General features: G+C 39.0%; 1 protein-coding gene across 2 annotated transcripts in view; it reads right to left on the bottom strand.

Moving 5' to 3' along the window:
• LOC150082979 (voltage-dependent T-type calcium channel subunit alpha-1G-like) overlaps window positions 1-21,184 on the bottom strand; it is a 149,937-nt gene that overhangs the window by 32,366 nt on the left and 96,387 nt on the right. For both annotated transcript variants that reach the window (XM_090377712.1, XM_090377711.1), the window contains exons 22-27: window positions 9,777-9,905; window positions 7,726-7,815; window positions 5,597-5,789; window positions 3,781-3,932; window positions 1,055-1,164; window positions 494-624 (exon numbers count right to left, since the gene is read on the bottom strand). In XM_090377712.1, coding sequence (XP_090233838.1) covers window positions 494-624; window positions 1,055-1,164; window positions 3,781-3,932; window positions 5,597-5,789; window positions 7,726-7,815; window positions 9,777-9,905 — 805 coding nt within the window. The remainder of the gene's footprint in view (window positions 1-493; window positions 625-1,054; window positions 1,165-3,780; window positions 3,933-5,596; window positions 5,790-7,725; window positions 7,816-9,776; window positions 9,906-21,184) is intronic.

Raw genomic sequence — 21,184 nt, forward strand, 5'->3', positions numbered from 1 at the left:
TCCCATATCGACACCAAATCTGCAATTCAGGCACTCAAATTAACTGTCTGGTCCTAATTTAGCCATTCTTTGCGCCACTCGTGTGGAAACCACTTAATTGACCCCTTAACCGCTGCTTCATGTACATTGTCCACAGTCTCCTACACTGGACCCCATCTTTTTAAAAACGGGGCTCCCTTCTGCATACGCAGCTAACCCTATCATCGATAAAAATTTTCGATATCCAAGGAATTTCCGATTCCAACAGATTTTCGGCACTAAACTGGTCAATATCACTTTTGTTCAATAATTTAGTGGTGGTAGACACCTCAACAGCTTCTCCCACATCTGTGACTAAGCATGTCTCTGCTGTCACTTTAAGCATCAGCCTCCCTTCCATGACAACAAATTAAAGTTTCTATTCACAAAAAATTGTGCAAATTGTAAAAAGATTTTCTCTACCACAAATAGTTTTTAATTCTTGTCAGCCTTTTGGAACACTACAGCTGCTTACCTCTTGCGATCCGTAAAACTCTCATCACTCTGATGATTGTTGGGTTGATGGGGATCACATCCGATTCCATCTCTTCCAGCACAATTCCAACCACAGATAAAATCACGATGACAACGTCTAGTTGGTTCCACCTACACGTAACGAAATGTGTATTTATTACTTCAAATACAAGAACAAATCTCAACAGTATTTATAACACTTAACTTTGTTTTCATGGCTTATCGCCAAAGAAATTTTTACATTCATTAAAATTCCAAACAACAATTCTTTTAGGATATTGCAATAATATCCTTCTTAATTGAATAAAATATGGAAACATTAATTCAAAAACCTCGTTTAAGGGAAACTTTCATCATTAATTTACGAAACCTTACTTTGGACAACTTCAATGATTGCCTGTTTGAACCTACGATCAAAATTTGCTTACCAGTTATTGATTAGTCTACTAACAGTCATGTGATACATTTAAGACCAACTTTAAGAATACATCTTGTGTTACAAAGCAAGGGGTTGCCACACTTGTGAAAATCTAAAGGGAAGATTTTTACTTTGAAGTCTTACCTGTCTTTCAGGTACCTTTTGAAACCCAATGCAACTATCTTCATTACCGCTTCTAAAATGAACACTGCGCTAAAAAAGTAGTTGAAGATCTTCAGAGCGTAGACCAGTTCCTGGAAAAAATATGTTCAATTTATAAAAGAACGAATATCACTCGTGTTTATCTTAAAATAAAGAATCTCTGTAATCGAATTCTACTATTCAACCTTACCTTTTTTATTTAAACATCACAGTAGCATATTGAAGGTTAAATAAAGGGTAAACATTTTTCTTCTTTCAGAATCCGCATCAAAGTCCAGCATCACTTTAGAGTGAATGGATTCCTACTCTTCCCAGGTGAAATAAAGGACCATTTCTGCTTGTTCAAAGGTATGAACGAAAGAGATTACTGTGGCATTGGTGGCTAAAGAACTTAGTTTTCCGTTAATTTACCAGAATTTAAATCTCTTCGCTTTCAAGCGACAATGGATTCAACGAAAATTAAATTTACAGAATGAGGTGCTGGGTCCTTTCTTTTACATTAGCAAGACAATGACAAGGCCCTAAGTCTGCACTGGTTGCAGAATAAACTGTAGTATCATTTTAAAGAGATGCTTTTCACATGTGAATACACTGACAAAACATTGAATTTTGTAAACTCCCCTTCGGATATATCAGAGAAGTAGGGAGCCAGTTTTTTATGCACGCTCCCTAAAACTTACAATATCATTCAAAAATATCTCCAAATACAATATAATAAGCTTAATTTACGTATTTATTTGAACCTTTCTGATTTAAGAGTTTCTCCAACTTGTTGTAATTTCCTTCAGTATTAACAGAGAACTGTTTTGGAAATAAGGCAATACTGGAAGAACAGACTTCAACGCATCGGTGGAAGGAATCCACACAGAGGAATGCAAATCCTCTGAACTGTCTTGTATTGAAAAGAAGGTTTAGATAAAGTTTTATATTATTTTAAATTAAGCATGAGGTTGAATAAATTACGAGAAATGTTTAGTATTAAGTTAGCTTATGGATTGATATCGTTGATTATGAGGATGGCATTAAGGTCTGTACCTGTACAGAGTTGATTGACAGACATTTTATGTAAATGATAGCATGTATTAACAGATTAAATGAGAAAAATGAATACCAGTATGTATATAATTACTTTTGTGTAATAAATGATTTTGTTCTATAATATTTGGGTCATTGCTTATCAGAAACTAACACCTCACATGTTTTAAGAGAAGATCCCTCAGCACTTAAATTCTGATATTCCAATGCAATCAGGGGACTGTTGTATACCAAAATAATAACAATAGCCACTGGGGAAATAAATGGTAAAAGGAGAAATCCCACAGTTCCTTTATTTTAGTAAGTATACTACATGTACGAAACAAAAAATTACTCTTTTAAAAGTATTAATTAAATAGTTCTTCATCGCTCAATGATTTTGTGATTTGACAATATTATTCGCCATCCAAAGCTGCAGTCTTCGGCGACTCAATTCTCTAGTTTTCTGAGTGTGAGAATGTTTTTTATGATGTCTGTCCACAGCATATATTCCAAGTTAGCATATAAGATAGTCATAGGATGGTGATCCTGTCTAGCCATCTCACGCCTCAGTGCTCTAATCCTACAGAAGCTCTGATAGTTTCTGGGATACAGGACCAAAGCTGGACACTGTGCCACCGGTCGGGCCATCCCTCTTAAACTTCCTCCTTTTGCGCACAGTGTGCCGAGAAGACATATTTCGAATATTGAAATCCTCAAGCATTCCACCACCTGTCTACGTTCAAATTCGCTGAACTTCATTAGGTGCATATGTAACAGAGCTATCTCTACACTGTTGCAGTTAAACTCCTTGGATTCGATTAATCCAAGCGTCTTCTTGGAGTAATCGAATCCGTACAATCGAAGTTTACACACTTCGATTGTACGGATAAATTCCACTGGCACAACTTCTGACATTGTCTAAAGTTCCTTGAGATTACGAGATCTAAGTGTGAAATCTTTTCTGAGCTACAAATTAAAAGCGCTTTATAATGCGCTATTGTGCTCAACGTAATATGAGTGCTTACAGAGTCTGTGATACTTTACGCACGTGTGTTTCGTGCATCAAATGATATATATAACTCAAAGAGCACAGATTAATCATAATTTAAGGTGCTCTGGAGCGATGAAAGCCCTCAGCTGCCTAGGCCGCGAGAAATCAGTCATATCTTTCGATCTTCTTTAATCTGCCTAATATCACATGAAAATTACAATTTCCTTAACACTTGTTTCAGTAACCTCTAACATCTTTCTCACTCACCTTAAACACAAAACATTGCCCAATCTTCGAGTCAAGAAAACAGTTCGCGTACAACACGTAACTTAAAGACACTTTGCAACTGTGCTGGAGGATTCTTGAAGACATTCTCTTGCCATCAACATCAGTTTCCTATTGATGAGCCCACATAATTTCTGTGACGTCACTTCCATCAAAAAAAAAAAAAAAATCGCATTTAAAGAACAACAGCAGTTGTTCGTAATACTTTATATGTAAAGCAGTGTATAAGCCACTCTTCATTTATTTGAGGAGAAGAAAGTTGTCAAATGATGTACGAAACAAACCTAAGAAAGGTTAAATACATCGTAATATTTTATAAATATTGGCTTCAATAACCAGTGTTAATAAATATTACTAATAAACTTTATTCAAAAAAATTACGAATAACGCTTAGAAACACATTTATTTCACTCACCAGAGGCATCATGTAAAACTCTGTTGCCATGGTAACTACATTAAGCCCGATCACAGCAGCTATTGCCAGATCGAAATACTTGCTAGTGATGATATTGTGGGTGAGTAAGCGTGGCCTCGAATAGTTTATGTAGTAAGGGGGTTCCCTCATTCCTGCAACACAAATACGAAATCAGTAACACTTCACAAAGAGTATAAATTTATGTAATAAATGAAGGCAAAGAAGAAGAGTTTTAGGAAAAAATAATAATTAAATGTGTACGAAAAATAGCCTTCTAGCATTAAGCATTGCTGTCAATTTAAAACTTGATACTGCGCTTTTTTTAAGAACTATAACCAGGCTCATAACAGTGCAACAGGGGGAAATGTAAGCCTGGTACGATTATTGATTCAAATTTATGGCACTATTTCCAGATGGTGGAAGCATCCACATTTTTTGGGTTTTAATGTACGATAAGTATATTTTAGGGTAATCGTGTGAATGGATAAGATTAAAATACGAATTTATGACTAAATTTTCAAAAAAACAATTATCGATGCATATCGATCAGAGACAATAATTGAGGATTTTTTAAATTGGCACTGATATCTCTCCTTTATTCGAGGGTATTCCCTTAAAAGGGAAAGATCTCTTCAGGTGTACATTAAAAAGACACTGGATTAGTTTAATATGGAAAATTAGCATTTTCCCTCGCATAAAAAATAACTATACCGATTTCTCTTTCCATATTCTTTAAGTTTCTCTGTGAAAACATTTTAAAATTTAAAGTTGTCTCTCGTGTTCTCTATACACAGTAATCAAATTACAAGGCAGTATCAAGTATTTTCTTTCCATTTTCCCTTCAATAAAACTTAACTAGGTAACTTATTTAACCTGGACATGGACTTTTTCAGAACACGTGACACGAACGGACAATAACACTTTTCAGATAGGGACGTCACTTCACATAGCAACACATTCTGAGCCTGGCTTTGGAAAAGGTGGCTGCGACATGGTACAAGCCAGAAGCTACTACAAAAGACCTGATTCAGGCGCGTGCAAGAAACAGAAAGAAGCAAAGTTTCATTCGCTTAAAATTTAACGGTTACAAATACAAACAGGAGGTAAAAAACTAAAGGATATCACTATTAAAAAGCAGTGCAGAAACAAACGGTTTGTCTGTTGACAAGGATCTACAGTTAAGAAACTAGAGAGAAGAAGATTAAGAAATCTACGACAAAGCTGGAGCAAACTTGATTAAGATTATTTCGCTCTTTAAGTGGCCGGACCAAGGAGATGAACGGGTCATTGATATTGCAATAAATCAACAGATATGCACTAAATCGCATTTCTACTGAAATTAATACACACGGTCTTCTGTAATTCGATTCTTTGGGTTAAAGGCTAGAATTTAGTATTTTTACCAAAATATTGTGCTTAAATAACAGTTAAATATGTTTCACCCCCACGTCTTCAAACCGATACCAGCTTGCCCCGTTCTTTATTAAATATTCATTACTAGATTTTAATATCGTGTTTATCACACATATGCAGGTGATCGATGTGTACCTAAATTGATAAATGGCAGCAGATGTACATAGAGAAGTTCTGGTTTATGATGTGAAAAGGCCCAGGGCCATGATGGCCCGAGTATTCAGCGTTGTGATTTATTGCATTTCTTCAATGATCTGTGCATGCAAAAGAACTTATCTACATTAGTGTCTGCCATTTAACTCCCCTCTTCCTTTCCCCCCAAGAATACTTGGAAAAAAACATTTCCAGCCTTGTCGTGATAAGCCAGACTCAGCACACAACTACCGACCCTCCTTCGCCATACTTCGCCGCTTTTTCTCCAGTTTCCGAGCCTTTTTGGCTGCCCTCCGAGCCTTCTCCTCTTTCTCCTGCTCTTCTCGACACCGATGGAAGTTCTCGACCACCACGCCAACGAACATGTTGAGTACAAAGAAAGCCACCAGAAGCAAGAACGAAATGAAGTACAGGAGCCGCCACTCGTTGTAGTTCTCCTGCGGCTGGAAAATAAAAATTCTTTTTTTAGTAAGATTGGAGTTTGAAACGATGGATGGCAAGAAAGAGAAAGACGTAGTTATAACTTACATTAGTAACAACAGTGGGTTTTTCAATTTTAATAACTAAAAGGAATTTAAATCTTTCTTCTAAGAGTGAAATGAGAACAAACAGTTTTTAATATATATTTTATTTTAAAACTTTATGAAAACATTTTTTTAATAAGTTTACTTTGACCAATTTTAATCTTCATCTAATAACACAAGGATTAATGTCACATTAATCCTAATTCATAAAATTCAATTGAATAGATATAAAAGAGTAAACAACCCTTATTTGTCTCCTCTTATGAAAAACACTACTTTTATATTACACCTCTGAATAATATTTAGTTTAAAATATACTATTTAACAAAAGTATTGGGATATCTCTCGTCAGTTCTGCAAAACGCATCCTATTTTCGGGAATTTATATAAGCAGAGGAACTCTGATGTCATTTGTTGGCGCAGTTCACAGATTTTGAACTAAACCATAGTACGTTTATCGCAAAATACATTCGTATGGCTCTATACGTCCCTAGGGTTATTTGCATGAAAACACTGCTTCAGGGTTTTCGCGCAGTAGCCCTAGGGCTGTAGCGCAAAATACAAGACAAAAGAGAAAGTTGCTAGCGTGCCAACCTTTTTGGGCAAGATTGAAATACTCCCTAAATGCATAAAAGATGGAAAATTATTGTGATTAGAAGGCACAATTATCTGGCCAATGGGATATACTGTTTCGGCTTTTTTGAAATCGAATTTAGTTGTACTATTTTGTATTCCCAAATATAAACAATTACTTTCAAATACAGTATATGTTTGGCTCTAAATTTAATGATATCAGACTCAACTACAAGCAGACAACTTGTTCCAGTAATCATTCGCCGGCTAAACCTCTTCCCCTGTAATTCTTCAGTCCGCATAATCAATGTCTTACGGTTGCCAGTCTCTGGACCCTTTCAAGAACCTTTATCTTTAACGTGATATTTATCTTGGACATTTAGCAAATCAAAAAAGTGACTTAGGGAATCGTCACCCTCAAGAAGCTGATGAGCATCTATTACAGGTAAACAAAGACACCTGAATTCATTAAGCTTTTTCTCTTCAGGTTGGTTCTGTAAGATATGTTTTTATGAACTAACTTCGGACCTCTGAGGCCTATATATTTATCCACTCTACCAGGCACCTTGGCACGATCTCACTACCGTTTCTCTATGACATCGCGCCAGTGAGATTATTCGCCAGCGATGAAGATAATCTATCAGCTGGCAGTCTGATGTGAATGAAGGATTACTCTTTGATGAACTAACTTATTCCCTCTTAATACCTAGTGTCGCGGCCCGATCACTTCTAATATTAATTCACATCTCAGCGGTGCACAACTAATTATTTGATATATGGAAGGTATGCCCAGGGATACCATTGCCACAGCGATGCAACCAGCAGATGAGTTGATTGCAGTGAGACAATTCAACTCTTCTGAACAACTTTACTTTTGTACTCTGGACTTCTATTCCTTCTCTCCACTTCAATATACATTTCTAGAGAACTATTGCAAACAGCCACACCGAAAATTAACTAGTACAATATTTATCATTATTAAAAAAGCGACATCGCTTTGTTGATGTCAATTTTTTAATAATACCTTGTTGCGATATAGCAAAAGGTAACAACTGGAATGCCCCACGCCCTTGTTCAGACTACAGTTTATTAAAATAACTGACTAATCTGAATTTTTTCCGCGATCCAATTCCTTTTACGGTTGCGATATATCCAGAGGATTCTAAGCTATAATTCCCAATACTTCTGTTAGTTTGATCAGTAATTATTTTAGAGTGTATTCATTTTATGTCAAATAAATGAACTTTAATCCAGTAACGTTGTGCAAAAATGAATTAATCACCTGTATATCTACTCCAACTGCATCCAGTCCAGTGTACATGATGTTAACCCATCCATCTTTAGATGACAGTACGAATAGGGCCATCAGAGCCTAGAAAACAACAAAAAACGAATTAAACTACACAAAAACTAAAATTAAATCTGCACATATACTCTAATTTTGGTTCAGGGCCATCTTCCAAAGATAATAAACGTCTATGAACCCGAAAGGTTTCAATTTGGGTTCGCCATTTATCACTTAATGTGGAGAGGTATGGGTACGAATCCCATCAGGGATTGAGAAACTTTTAAAGTCTTCTCCGTCTATGTGGGACAGGAGTAGAGTTTCCCAAGTGATTTATTCTGAGTTTTTATGACCATATACTGGATCTCTCCTCATGATATTTTCACGAAAGATCCGAGTATGGGTTCTAACCTTAAACTATGAGAAATTTGGCAGCAAAACGGGATTAAAAATAGTCATAATACTGAAGGGAAGAGCATGTGGAAAATCCCTGCTGCATGTATTTGAGAAGCGAAGGAAGCGTTTGAAAAGTGAATTCTATTCTATTCAAAGGTTGCTATTCCAAATAACAGGTACGGCCTCAGAACTTTTCAAACGGCCCTTACAGCTTTTCCATATTTCAGAGTGGTAACATTCAGGCAATAGCGCAGTTGGTAATTAATATCTTTAATTATATTTTGTAACTAAGCAACATTTATAATTGTTCCTTCTAATTCTATGCATACATTTGACCGTTCCTACACTGCTCAACAAAATTAACAGAACAAAATGTTTTTCATGTATATTTTATTGTAAACAGTGTCGCAAAAAGCGAATATATTTAATATAATAGGTATTTTACAATAAAAATCGATATACAACTTTCCAGAACCGCACATTATGCAAATTATCCTTGCCTATAAAAAAAAAACGGGCTCAAAGCTACAACTCCAGTACTCAGGTTTGTTTGTTTATTTGGTTTTAGGAGCATTAGCAACTAAGGCCATATTGTTCCGGGGATATGCGGTGGTCATTCCCTGACCTTTCCGCATCCTCCGTATTTGGTGCCAGTACTCAGGATGGTAAGTCATCCTCGTTTAGATTATTCTTTGATATGACGGCCAACAACAGAAGGAAGGTGGCACTTTGGCTTAATGTGTCACGCAGTATCGTTTCGACACTATTCAAGCAGTTTCACGAGACAGAACCAACCCATAACGAGAACTGGCCAAAGTCGCCCAATGGCTACGTCAACAAAAACAGACCGCTGTCTGAGTCTAACAGCAAGGCGGAACCCTACTATTTTCTTATCCAACTGTCCCTTGAGTTTGCTACAGACACAGGTAAAAACATTTCAGACCAAAATTCTCTCCATCTGGAGACAACGAGGAATGAAGTACCATCCCTCCCAACTTCAGAGATTGGGACACACGGTGGAGGCAGTGCTCTCGTTTGGGTCAGAATAATAATCGACGGGCGCACCCCTCTTCTTGTTTTTCATAGGAGTTGCATAACTGCGCATATGCACCCAGAACAGATCATCGAATCCTATGTGCCAATTTTTAGGGGCGTGGTTTGCCCAGATTCTCTTTTCATGCGCTACAACTTCACTGCACATAGAGCTCAAGTGGTGGAGAATTACCTTGAAACTGAAGATATCCAAACTGCCGTGGCCAGCGCGATCAAACATGTGTGGGTCGCCCTTGAGCATCGCATTGCACATCGACAGACAACTCCTCCCTCGGTCGCTTGGTGAGCTAAGGTCTGCGCTCAATGGGATTTGTTGCAGCAGAATCTTATAAACACCCTGATATCTAACCTAGTTTATTGGTTTGCTGTCAGACTTGTTTAGCCGTTAAAGGATGTCATCCGTATCGATGTTTTCGAGCATCTTGTATCGACTTCTGTAATGCGACCTTTTTGGTAATTTTTATACTACTCCTATAAATATCCCTTATATCTGTCCGAAGTTTTGTCCTGCTTTGTCGCAATCTTCACGAGTTAATACAACCACGTTTTCTAAGTGTTCCGTTAATTTTGTCGAGCAGTGTACTTCAGTAAGTATTTACCTGCCCAAGATTGTCGAAGTTGTACCTCTGATTTACCCACACATTCCTCGGATCCATAAGACATTGCGTTTTGTTCTCCACATGATCAACATCAGGGCCCTCACAATAATACAGGCTTCCCTTGAAAAGCTGAAAAGAGAGAGAGTGTGGGTCAAAATCCTGTTAACTTCCAGCAAATGAAAGACAATTTCATCCATCAATGTAATGCTAAACAATTATTTATAATCTTTAAATCGGTTTATTATCCGAATTCCAAACTAAATTTATCGAATATATTTAGCCTAATTATAAGATGTACTAGAGAAGTATTTATTACCAATTAAGACTAATTGTATCTTTCTTCCCACTAAGCTACACTAAATTGAATTCAAACCGGCCATCGGCTCACACATGTGCAATCTTTATGACCAACCACATGGCTGTAATTTGCAGGAATTTAGAAAGTTTACTGAATAACAGATAGCACTAAAAGAGAGGAATTAAAATAAATAAATAAATCACAATCTTTATTGTACAGTTCACCGGTACACGCAGGTACCACGACCATACAATACCCTTCACGGCACCATGCCAGAGGTTAACAAACGGCAGAGATAATAAAGAAATTGTAAAGATTAATTATAAGCAAATTATATAATAATAAAAAAAAAAGTACTCATAGCAGATAACATTGACTTGAAAGGAAAACTAATACAAAATAATAAAAATAACAAATTGTGATAACAAAAGCTTTTCCTCAAGTCCAGTTTTCTGAGAGTCTCTTGCGCCGCCATTACGATCTGAGATCAGTTGGTAGTTCTGGAGACCACGTGCAGATCTAGGATGATCCGTCTATACTTTTTATCATCTATGATTTTAAATAAGTCAGCATCCAGGGATTGAACCAGGTGGAGCTTCTGATAAGGCAGGAACCGATCTTTCAAATGTAGTCTCGAAGGAAGAGCAAGAAGCTTGGGAGTGGAGCGAAGACCTGGTTGGGGAATCCGCCAGCACACGGTGTCCCAAACGTTGGTTGCTAAGACTCTCCCGGCAATCATTTTTACGGTGAAGATGAGTCTTCTCTCGTGCATTAATGCTGAAAACCTGGTTAAATTCAGCGCGTTGGCCATCGGTGTTGTGCGCTGCTGTGGTGGGAGATGACACTTCCAGGTTGCCCACTTCAGGAGCCAGTATTCAGCGGCTTTTAATGGTTTAATTGTGGTGTCTGCAGCTGAGCCCCACAACTCTACTCCATACAGTACACTTCCAAAAATCATCATCCTGATGTACATTTTTATCAGGTTGCTGTTGTGAATGTGTAGCAAGTGCTGCTTGGCAACCCACCGTTTCTTGTTGAATTTAGCACAGAGTTCTTCTATATGGTGATGGAATCGTAATTTTCTGTCGAAGATTACACCCAGATCTCTTTGCTTTTCAACGCAGGGGATCGGGACTCCGTCAATCGCAGGCTGAATTATGGTTGGTATGGGTTTAAGAGAGAATACCATGATGGCAGATTTCTCAGGGTTCACTTGCAGGTCAAAATTCTTGAGGTACTGCTGTACTTCTGATAAGGTCTTGTTGATGGTTACTGTGGCGTTTTTGGCTTCATCGGTCAAATTTATTTTTGTGAAGATCTTTAAATCATCTGCATATGATATCATATCTATTCTATTGTGTATTAGTGGGTAGATGATAGCAGTGAAAAGAATTCCGGACAGGACTCCTCCTTGTGGAACGCCTGCATGTATTTGTCTAGTATACCTTTGTTTTCCTATGTACATTTGGATGATTCTATTCTGAAGAAAGGATGTCAGAAACTTCAATACTGGGCCTGTGATGTGATAGTAATTTCGAAGGAGTTTGAGCAAGGCTGGGATGTGAACACTATCGAACGCAGCTTGTAAATCAAGATATGTGATTGCCATTTCTTCTTTCTCCTCAAATGATCTGTGGGGGGGGGTGGGGTGAAATTTATGAAAATGTTATTTTATATATTTGGTTATATTTATTATTTCCCCTTTCAACAACTCCCCTTTATAATAACTCCCCACTTGCGCAATCTGACTATTTTACTTCACAGAAAATTTCCAAGTTCTAGGGGAAAATCTCCTTGATGAGTTTAATTCCCTTTGGATAGGCTTTTTCTCAGAATAACAAAGAGACACACAAATGTTGTATAATAAAAATACAGTTTATTGGACACTTTTACATAGATACATCAAACAAAAGAAATTTATTAAACTCATGACCAAATAGATTTAATTTCATCTTCTTATAACAGAATGTAAATGAGCAAAGTAATTTGCCTATTGAGCAAACTCAAGGAGGGCTATTTCCTTTACATAAATCATAAACAACTATCTCCTCTTTTAAACTAACAAAATGTTTCTACTTCCTTACTCCTGAGTTCAATTAACTTTCAAAAGAATCTATTAACATTCTCCTTTCATTACAAAACAATTCCTACTCCAAATTGATAAAGCTCCGATACTCTTAATTTCAGTATAAATCATTACTCTGGTTTCTAACAGATTATAGCCTACAACCTTCTCTAATCTAGGTAATCAATACTATCAAATTTCTACAATTAACTACTTGCACATTCGGGGGTTACTGACATCCGTCTATCCCCTTTCAAAATTCATACTTAGTCATTCACTTATTTAACCAAATATTAACAAGTATCAATCACTTCAAAAATTTTATATCTATTCCCTTCCAAAATTTATCTATATATATTGACTTGCCCTGGGTAATGTCCTTCAGTTCATAACATTCACTAACTTATTCATTATAATATAGTACTACTTATACATATGTGTTCAATCAAAAGTTCTGATAAATTGGTTATCAAGTGTCTATAATCGATGTGATGGTGAGAGTACTTAAACAAACTAATCACTTACTGACATAACTTGGCAGACTTCACGGTACATCCTTCTCTAAGCGAGTAGGGGATCCTTTCTATCTGGGTCGCATCTCACAATCACTGGGGGCGTTCGACATAAGATGCTGGATTCCTTCCTGGGTACCTTTGTATTTCTTTATGGACGCATTAATTTCATCTGATCAGAATGGCTGTACTCTTTTTGTCCGGCTTCGGATTTCATCAGCTCCAGCGTACTTGCTCTCAGAATATCAGGCAATCTCGTTCCTTCATAATGGAGTTGACTCCTTCTCATCTACTTTAAGGATCTTGAAAAATTTTCCCTCTTTTCTATGGCACGTGTTCATCTCTCACTTCAAAACTCAGTCTACTTTTGACTGACTGTCTGACCGACTTCTGCACCTCAACTTCATTTTCCACTTACTCGACTGCTTCTCTCACTACTTATTAGATCACTGACTTAACTGTTCACTTAAAGCTTATCTACCCCTCATACTGACTACACATTAAACTTAGCCACTTTTCTCCACCGGCTACTCTATCTAAAAAAACTCATTCCTTTCTTTTCTTCTCCAACTCTCATCTTACTGCCCCACTCACTGACACTGAACCCCTCTCATCTTACTGCCCAACTCACTGACACTGACCCACTCTCCTCTTACTGCCCAACTCACTGACACTCACCCACTCTCATCTTGCTGCCCAACTCACTGACACTCACCCACTCTCATCTTGCTGCCCAACTCACTGACACTGACCCACTCTCTTCTTCCTGCCCTCCGCACTTCTCCTCCCACTCACCCGACCAAAAACAATCTCTTACTCCTGAATTTTCCACGCCTCCCCACAGTGGGTTTCTTCCAATCACCTCTTTCCTATATTCATTTTTATCCTTTCATTTGTTGGCAGGTCAGCCAGCCTAGTGGCACGTGATTCACAATACCCCTCTCCCTTTTTATTTCCTACCTGTTAACATCCGTTGAGCTCTTTCATGTAGGCCGAATGCATCAAAACACCTCCTCCTGTGTCATCACAGCTTGTCTCTATAGCACTTCAGAAAAACCACAAATTGTGACACTAGCTACTATAGCATCTATTTTTAGAAACTAGTGTGCGTTTTGCCGTATGCGTTTCCGGTGCGTGACCCCTCATAAAACTTAAGTTGTTTTTGCAGCGCCGGACCCCCTGCTGGGTTTGTCATAGTATTCTCCGTCAGTTTTCTGTTTTGAGGGATGCAAAGCTAATTTTCCTGTTTTTCGTTCTTCCTACCTTTTAAGTTTTACAATCCTTACTGGATAATTCTTGTTTATTGAACTGACGCTATTAACATTTCTCCCAACGGCAAGAATCCAAAAAGGAAAACTAACTTCAGAAGTCAAAAAAAATATTTTATTTTTGTAAGATTTTCAGATCTTACAGATCCAAGGATTGCATTAGTAGTCATAATCAGGTTACTAACTGTTGATCTGTTTTGCAACGAATAATGAATTTGCTGGGGCCTGTGCGGGAGAATGTGCGTGGTAAGTGTTTTCAGTACTGTTTTTTCAAGTAATTTCAATAGACACGAGGAACGAGAGATGGGTCTAAAGTGCCTGGCTTCAGTTGGCTGGGAAACTTTTGGGAGTGGCCTAACAGAATATAAATTCCATATTGGAGGGAAAAATTCTCCTTTTAATATGCTATTGAAAATTATTAGGAGCGGATCACTTAGAAATGGGCTCAAACATTTAATGATAAATTGTGGTACTTTGTCGATTCCCGCTGTACCAGTTGCAGGCAACTTATTAATCGCAGATAAAAGGTCTTGTCTTGTTAATTGAATGGTTTCAAGTGCATCTCTGGGCACATCATCATCAAACATGAGAATATCACTGGGCTCAAGTTGGTTTTGCTGAACTCGTGCAATAAAGTCCATCCACCTTTCAGGATCAAACTGTGGAGGGAGTTCACAGTATTTCTGTCGGTATGATGGACAGCCCTTATGAAGTGTGGTTTCAATGTGATGTTTTATGGCTTGAGACTTGAGGCGGTTGAAGCTTGCTCGTCCTTTGGAGTACGCAATTCGATCCGGAGCTAGTCCTGTCATTTTCCACTGTTTGTACAGTTCCTGTTTAAGCTTAAAACTGTTACTCAGCTCAGGAGTCCACCATCCTCTCGTACGTTCAGAGATCCTTATTTTCTTTGAGGCTGCATAATTAGAAATTGTGATGAGCCAGCGAGTTAAAAGGTGTAAGGCAAGTTGATTATCACATTGCTCAAGTGCATTCCAAGGAATTGCAGTGGCTGCTTCTAGACATTTAGTAATGTTGAGTAATTTTGGGCTCGTTATTATCTTGGTGTGGACCTGAGTCGAGACGTTGTAATTTGGAGTCGGAAAATATAAGTTAATTAAAATTGGCATGTGATCAGATTGAAAAGCTATTTCTGTTGTAGAATCAAGTTCACAATTGCTCGATGATAGCACAAGATCAAGATGGTGATCACCTCTGGTCGGGAGATTATTAATCAGATGGATTCCTAATGGGTGAAGGTTATTTAGCAATCTGGACTGAAGATGAACAAGTTGAGGGGAAAAGTTAAAGTCTCCACAGATAACATGCCTTGCTGAGTGATGGAGCCCATGAATGAGCCAATTAGTTATCTCGTCGACGGTTTCAGCATCGGGTCCTGGAGGGGTGTATATAACTGCAAAATCAATGCGAGCAGATTTAAATTCGCATGACGCAATTAGCCCTTCGAACTTAGTGGACTGACTTTTATAATTCTTAGTAACAAGTATGTGCGGTGTTTTGTAGAAGAGTCCCACTCCACCTCCCCTTTTGTCTTGTCGGGAGCAGAGAATCACATTATATCCAGCCGACACTGCATATGGAAAATGCTCCTCATTTCGGCCAAGCCAGGTTTCTGTTAAGCAAAGCACATCAAACTTGTGCGAAAGTAGAAGTTCTTCTACAGTTTCAAGCTTGTTACGGATGCTACGGGCATTCTGATAGAATATAGAGATGCTATTATGTCTGGGGATATTCCTTAGTACCCTCTGCGGTCTTTTTCTCTCTTTTTTTAAGGTGTTTCTTTCAGATATCCTAACAGGAATTATTGTGAATTGGCTTCCATTCATGATTTCGGTAGTGAGTCAGCTAGTGGGGTTTACTGGACCCTGAATGTGATCGTGTCTTGATTGGCTGTGCCTCTGAAGTCTGGTGGGGGGCGAAGATTGAAAGTAGGGCCTGATGAGGAGCCCTTGAGGCCAAGTGGATATAGGACACAATATCCTCAAAGTCCTTGATCCACTTCGACCTCTACAACAACAAGTTGTTTGCAGAATTGTCTTGTCCTTGGTGTGTTTTCTTCCATCAGCAGATTTACACTGCCAACATAATTCAATGGTCTTAATTTTAGCAGTAGAACAAACTTACATCTGCAACGAGTTGCCCTGGTATTGAACTACTTTCAAACAGTGTCTAGCCAAAAGGTTTATTGGCCATTTGTTTCAAAGATGAGACCGATATCAGATATCTAGTGGCAAAACTGATAAAAATAGATAGCTTTAAAAGCTATTTAGCGCTCCTATATATTCCTATTATTTTTTTTCAAATTGATAAAGAAACGCATACATTTGAAAGCTATTCGTCATGCATTTTAGCACTTTTATGATTTAAATCTTATCAGTTTTATCGGTCTCTGCTTCTCATGTTTTATCTAATTGCAAATTCTTCCGTTATATTTTCTCATACATGTCTAGAAATGTATCAAGATTATAATAGTATTAGTATAGCCCAAGGAAGCCACAGGCTTTGGCTGCTCCGGCCGAAAAAAAAAAAGGACACAAATTATGCACTTTCTTTCTCAATTTAGTAACCATCCAGTTGATCCTTAAGTTTCTTCAAACTGTCAGCCTCAACTTGTCTAGCAATTAACGAAAAGAATTTCCTACAATCTACTCTAAACCTTCTTCCCTGTAATTTGAATTTGAGGCCTCTACTTGTGGAATTCTAACAACACTTTACTAACACCTCTCAAAGCTTAATAAACCTCAATCAAGCCACCTCTGAGGTGCCTGTTTTCCAAGCCCACATAATTGAAGTCTTTCTTTGTTCGATCGCCAATTTCTGGATGCAAGTTGCCCGTCTATGGAACCTCTCAAGAAGCTCAATGTCTTTTTTCAGATGAGGTCTCCATACTTGAACACAGAATTCCAGATATGGTCTTACAATTGCCTTATACAGTGGGATTATGACCTCCCTATCTCGACAGGGCAAGGTTCGATAAATCATCGATAGGACACCATGGATTTCCTGGCGGCCTATTTACACTGCTCAGTAATCTTCATATTTCTCCGTTTCGTAACTCCCAGATCCCTTTCTTTCTCTACTGTTTTAATTCACCCCCCACCAAGAGAATTTATTTTTAATTGTGCAAGGACAGGTTTTTGCTAAGAGAAGACGTCCCTTGCCAGAAGGGCTGCTGCTGTACAACCCCTTCTTGCCTACATTTTCTACTTCCCCTCCATACAAATACTCTCCCACAGCGTCTTAAATGCTCGACCATTGAAGTGATCCAGTAACCATCGATGAACGTTCGCATACTCGTGTATGAAGTTTCAGCTGCGTTGCTCCAGCAAAAGTTAAGTATTTTGTATATTTCTCCTTTTGGCTTGGGACAATGCACAATTTGCAGTTAGTGGACACTAGCTTCGCTGACCAATAACATTTTCCCTTCGCTCTCTCTCCGTTTCGTGTCACCTCCCTGCCTGCGGCAATACTCTACAGCAGGAGGTTCCGTTCACAATTGGAGAAAGCTTAGTTTCGCTGCAGCGACTAACAGGCTTAAGTTTTGTGTAACTACCAAACACGTAGTCCTCACGTCCAGTTGTTTTGTTTATTATGGAAAGGGAGAATAGTTTTAAAAATGCAAATATCTGCAGATTTTGCAAAAAAAAAGAAACCAACGAAGAAAACAAAGGTGCATACATTAAATGCTCCAAATGCAAATTACAAATTTGCCAGAGCTGCTCAGGTCTTTCTTATATAAGCCTGAAAAAAATTATCAAGCACAGCCCGCGCGAAATTCATTGCATGCTGCTGCCGAAAAAAGCCGGCGAATGGGCAAGGGAGCCCTTCCCACTCAGCCGTGGATTCCCCCTCCAAACTGCTGCTTGACTCCCACTTGACGCCGCCTTGTCCGCTGCAGAGTAGTAGAAGGCGGAATGTCAGTAACAGCCAGGTGAATTCCACCGAGCTCGATAAACGAAGCCATGCTGAAGCTGTTACTCACCTAGGAGAACTTACTAAAAATCCCTTGACAAGACAGAGAAACAGAAGCCCTTGTGCTACTCAACCGGACCAGTCCTTCACGGGTGAACTGGACTTTATCATGTCCACACCAGTGGCTGCTTCCATCCTGGAATCCCTTGCTAATGCTCCACCTGCATCAACTCCAGCTTTTCAGCTCCCACCCGCAACACCAGCTCACTCGACTACTGCAGCTATCTCCTCTAGCTTAAACACTGCCACTCCAGTCTTGCGTGTCCCGTCTGCTGCAAATGAATCCTTGGACAGATATGTGCAGGCCTCGCCTGCTACTCCAGCTCGCCCTCTCCCAGCTCCCACTACTGACAAAAATACTGTGTTGGATCAGGTCTCGGTACTTCGAACCAAGCTGGAAAATATAATGAAAGACAACAACAATAGGATCACTACGGCCGTCAGAGGAGACATAGTAATCCTTTGGAACAAACTGGAAACCATCGCAATGAACGAATACCTCCAACAAGAAAAGGCGAAAGCTAGGCTTGAAGCTTTCATGGAAGGGAGAGAAAAGCAAATGCCACAACGCTCTCTCTCTCTCTCTTACTCTGCTGCGCTGAGGACATCTCCCGCTCCCTCTCCCTCGGCAGATGTAGCACAAACAAAAAATAAACCACCTGTCCAGAGGCCAAATTTGATCATCCTAAGACCGAAGGAGAGGTTGGTTGGTTGGTTATTTGATGTTTAATGGCGCATCAGCATCAAGGCTATCATGCGCCAAGTCTAAGGTAATAAAATGTAAATATTTAGAAATATAAAGTAGCATATCTAGTTAATATATTATAAACACTAAAATATGGCATAAAACATTTACAGTATATTAAACATTAGAGCAATCTAAATAAAACTATGTAAATTAATCAGTTGTAAGAACCTGAATACATCTGACACATTGTCATCGTCGGATAAAATCTGTCTGAGTGTATAAGGCTCAGACAGATGGTTAAAACATGAGCGGCGTTCATTACTTAAAAAAAGTACATTCGACTAAAATGTGACGGATGGTTAAAATTGCTTTACAATGTCTACACACAGGACATTCATCAGCCCTCAGCAAATACGAATGCGTCAGGTGAGAATGTCCTATGCGTAGCCGAGCCAAAATTACTTCCTCCCGTCGGACCCTGCGCTGACTAGAATGCCAGTGCATTATTACAGGCTTAATTTCATTCAGCTTGTTGGTAGGGCACCCATTCCAAGATTCTTGCCAACGCGCACATAATTTTTTGTAGATCAGTTGCTTGCAGTCTGTATAGGGGACTGACAAGCGGATGGGATTTTGTGGCGCTGCTGATTTTGCCGCTGCATCAGCTAAGTCATTGCCTCTAATACCAACATGGCTAGGAATCCAGCAAAATCGAATATCAAATTTTAACTCTAAGAGCGAGTGTAGTATTTGCTGAACCCGGCATAATACTGGGTGAGTGGTCCTCACATTGGACAGGGCCTGTAATACACTTAGAGAGTCCATATATAGCATGCACTTTTGGTAGTGGTGGGTTTTTATATGATCCAAGGCCAGTTCTACTGCGTGTAGCTCTGCAGTGTATATGCTACATTCACTTGGAATACGACTGCAGATTGTTTTGCTTGGAAAGATACAAGCAGATCCCGCAAACTCTTCAGACTTCGAGCCATCTGTATAAACCGGCAAGAATTCAGAGTATTCGGCAAGGTGTGCTGCAAAGAGTTGCCGATATATACATGGCGATGTGTTAGCTTTCAGCCAACTCCTAAGAGTGAAATCACAAGACGGAGATCGTATATTCCAAGGGGGAAGGACTTGCTTGACTGACGTGGATATATTATCCAACGTGAAGTTAATATCATGAAGCAGCTCTTGAATCCTGATACCAAAAGGCCGACTAGCAGTTTTACGGGTATTATATAGATTTTCCCACCGTGGCATATAAATAGATGTCCACGTAGGATGGTCAGGCAGGGATTTTATTTTTATGGCATATTGTAACGACAATTGCTGACGTCGAAGCATCAGAGGTGGTTCATTGGCTTCAACGTATAGACTTTGGACAGGCGAAGTGCGGAAAGCCCCCGTGGCAATCCGAATGGCTTTATGGTGGATTGGATCAAGCCATCGGAGTACAGAAATTCTAACAGAAGAGTAAGCTTGGGAACCGTAGTCAAGTTTAGAGCGAACAAATGCTCGGTATAGACGCAATAATGTGCTTCTATCTGCTCCCCAAGTGTTGGAGGAGATAGCACTGAGCATGTTCAAACCCCTCATGCATTTTGTTCTAAGCTGACGGATATGGTGTAGGAATGTCAATTTTTTATCAAAGATAAGTCCCAAAAATTTTGTTTCTGCTACCACAGGAATTGGATTTTGTCCAAGTCTGAGTTCTGGGTCAGGATGAAGATTCCGTTTGCGGCAAAAGTGCATGCAAACGGTCTTTTGGGCAGAAAACTTAAACCCATTGGTTAAAGCCCAGGAACTAAGGTGATTGAGTGCTTGCTGCAATTGTCGTTCAATAACTCTCATGCTACAGGAGTGACAGAAAATACTAAAATCATCAACGTACAAAGCACTATTTACTGAAGGAGGAAGCTGTTTTGTAATGGAGTTAACTTTGACTGCAAACAGCGTTACACTGAGGACAGAGCCTTGGGGAACTCCTTCCTCTTGACAAAAGAAGCGAGACAGACTGGATTTAACACGAACCTGGAAGAGTCGTTTAGATAAAAAGTTTCTAATAAAAATAGGGAGGTGGCCTCTCAGACCAAAGGAATAGAGGTCTTTTAAAATACCATACTTCCAGGTTGTGTCATAAGCTTTTTCCAGGTCAAAGAAGACTGATACCAAGTGCTCACGCTTTAAAAAAGCATCGCGAATCGCTGTTTCCAGTCGGATTAAATGGTCCAAAGTAGATCGATTCCTTCGGAAGCCGCACTGAATTTTGTTCAAATGGTCGTTTGCCTCAAGGTAATATATAAGGCGGGCGTTCACCATTTTTTCCAAAATCTTACATAAGCAACTGGTCAGAGCAATTGGACAATAGTTGCTAGGAATTTTTGGATCTTTTCCTGACTTTGGGAAAGCGAGGACAGTTGCCCTACTCCAAGAAACAGGAAATTGATCCTCTAAGTAAATTCGGTTGTAGATGTGTAGCAACAGCTCTAGAGAGTGAGATGAAAGATGTTTTATCATCTCATACTGAATTTCATCTGGCCCTGCGGCACTCACTTTCGAGGTAGCAAGTGCAATAGTTAATTCT

The sequence above is a fragment of the Mastigoproctus giganteus genome, chromosome 7, assembly GCF_048544385.1.
Source record: "Mastigoproctus giganteus isolate SK-2022 chromosome 7, ASM4854438v1, whole genome shotgun sequence".
Lineage (NCBI taxonomy): Eukaryota > Metazoa > Arthropoda > Arachnida > Uropygi > Thelyphonidae > Mastigoproctus > Mastigoproctus giganteus.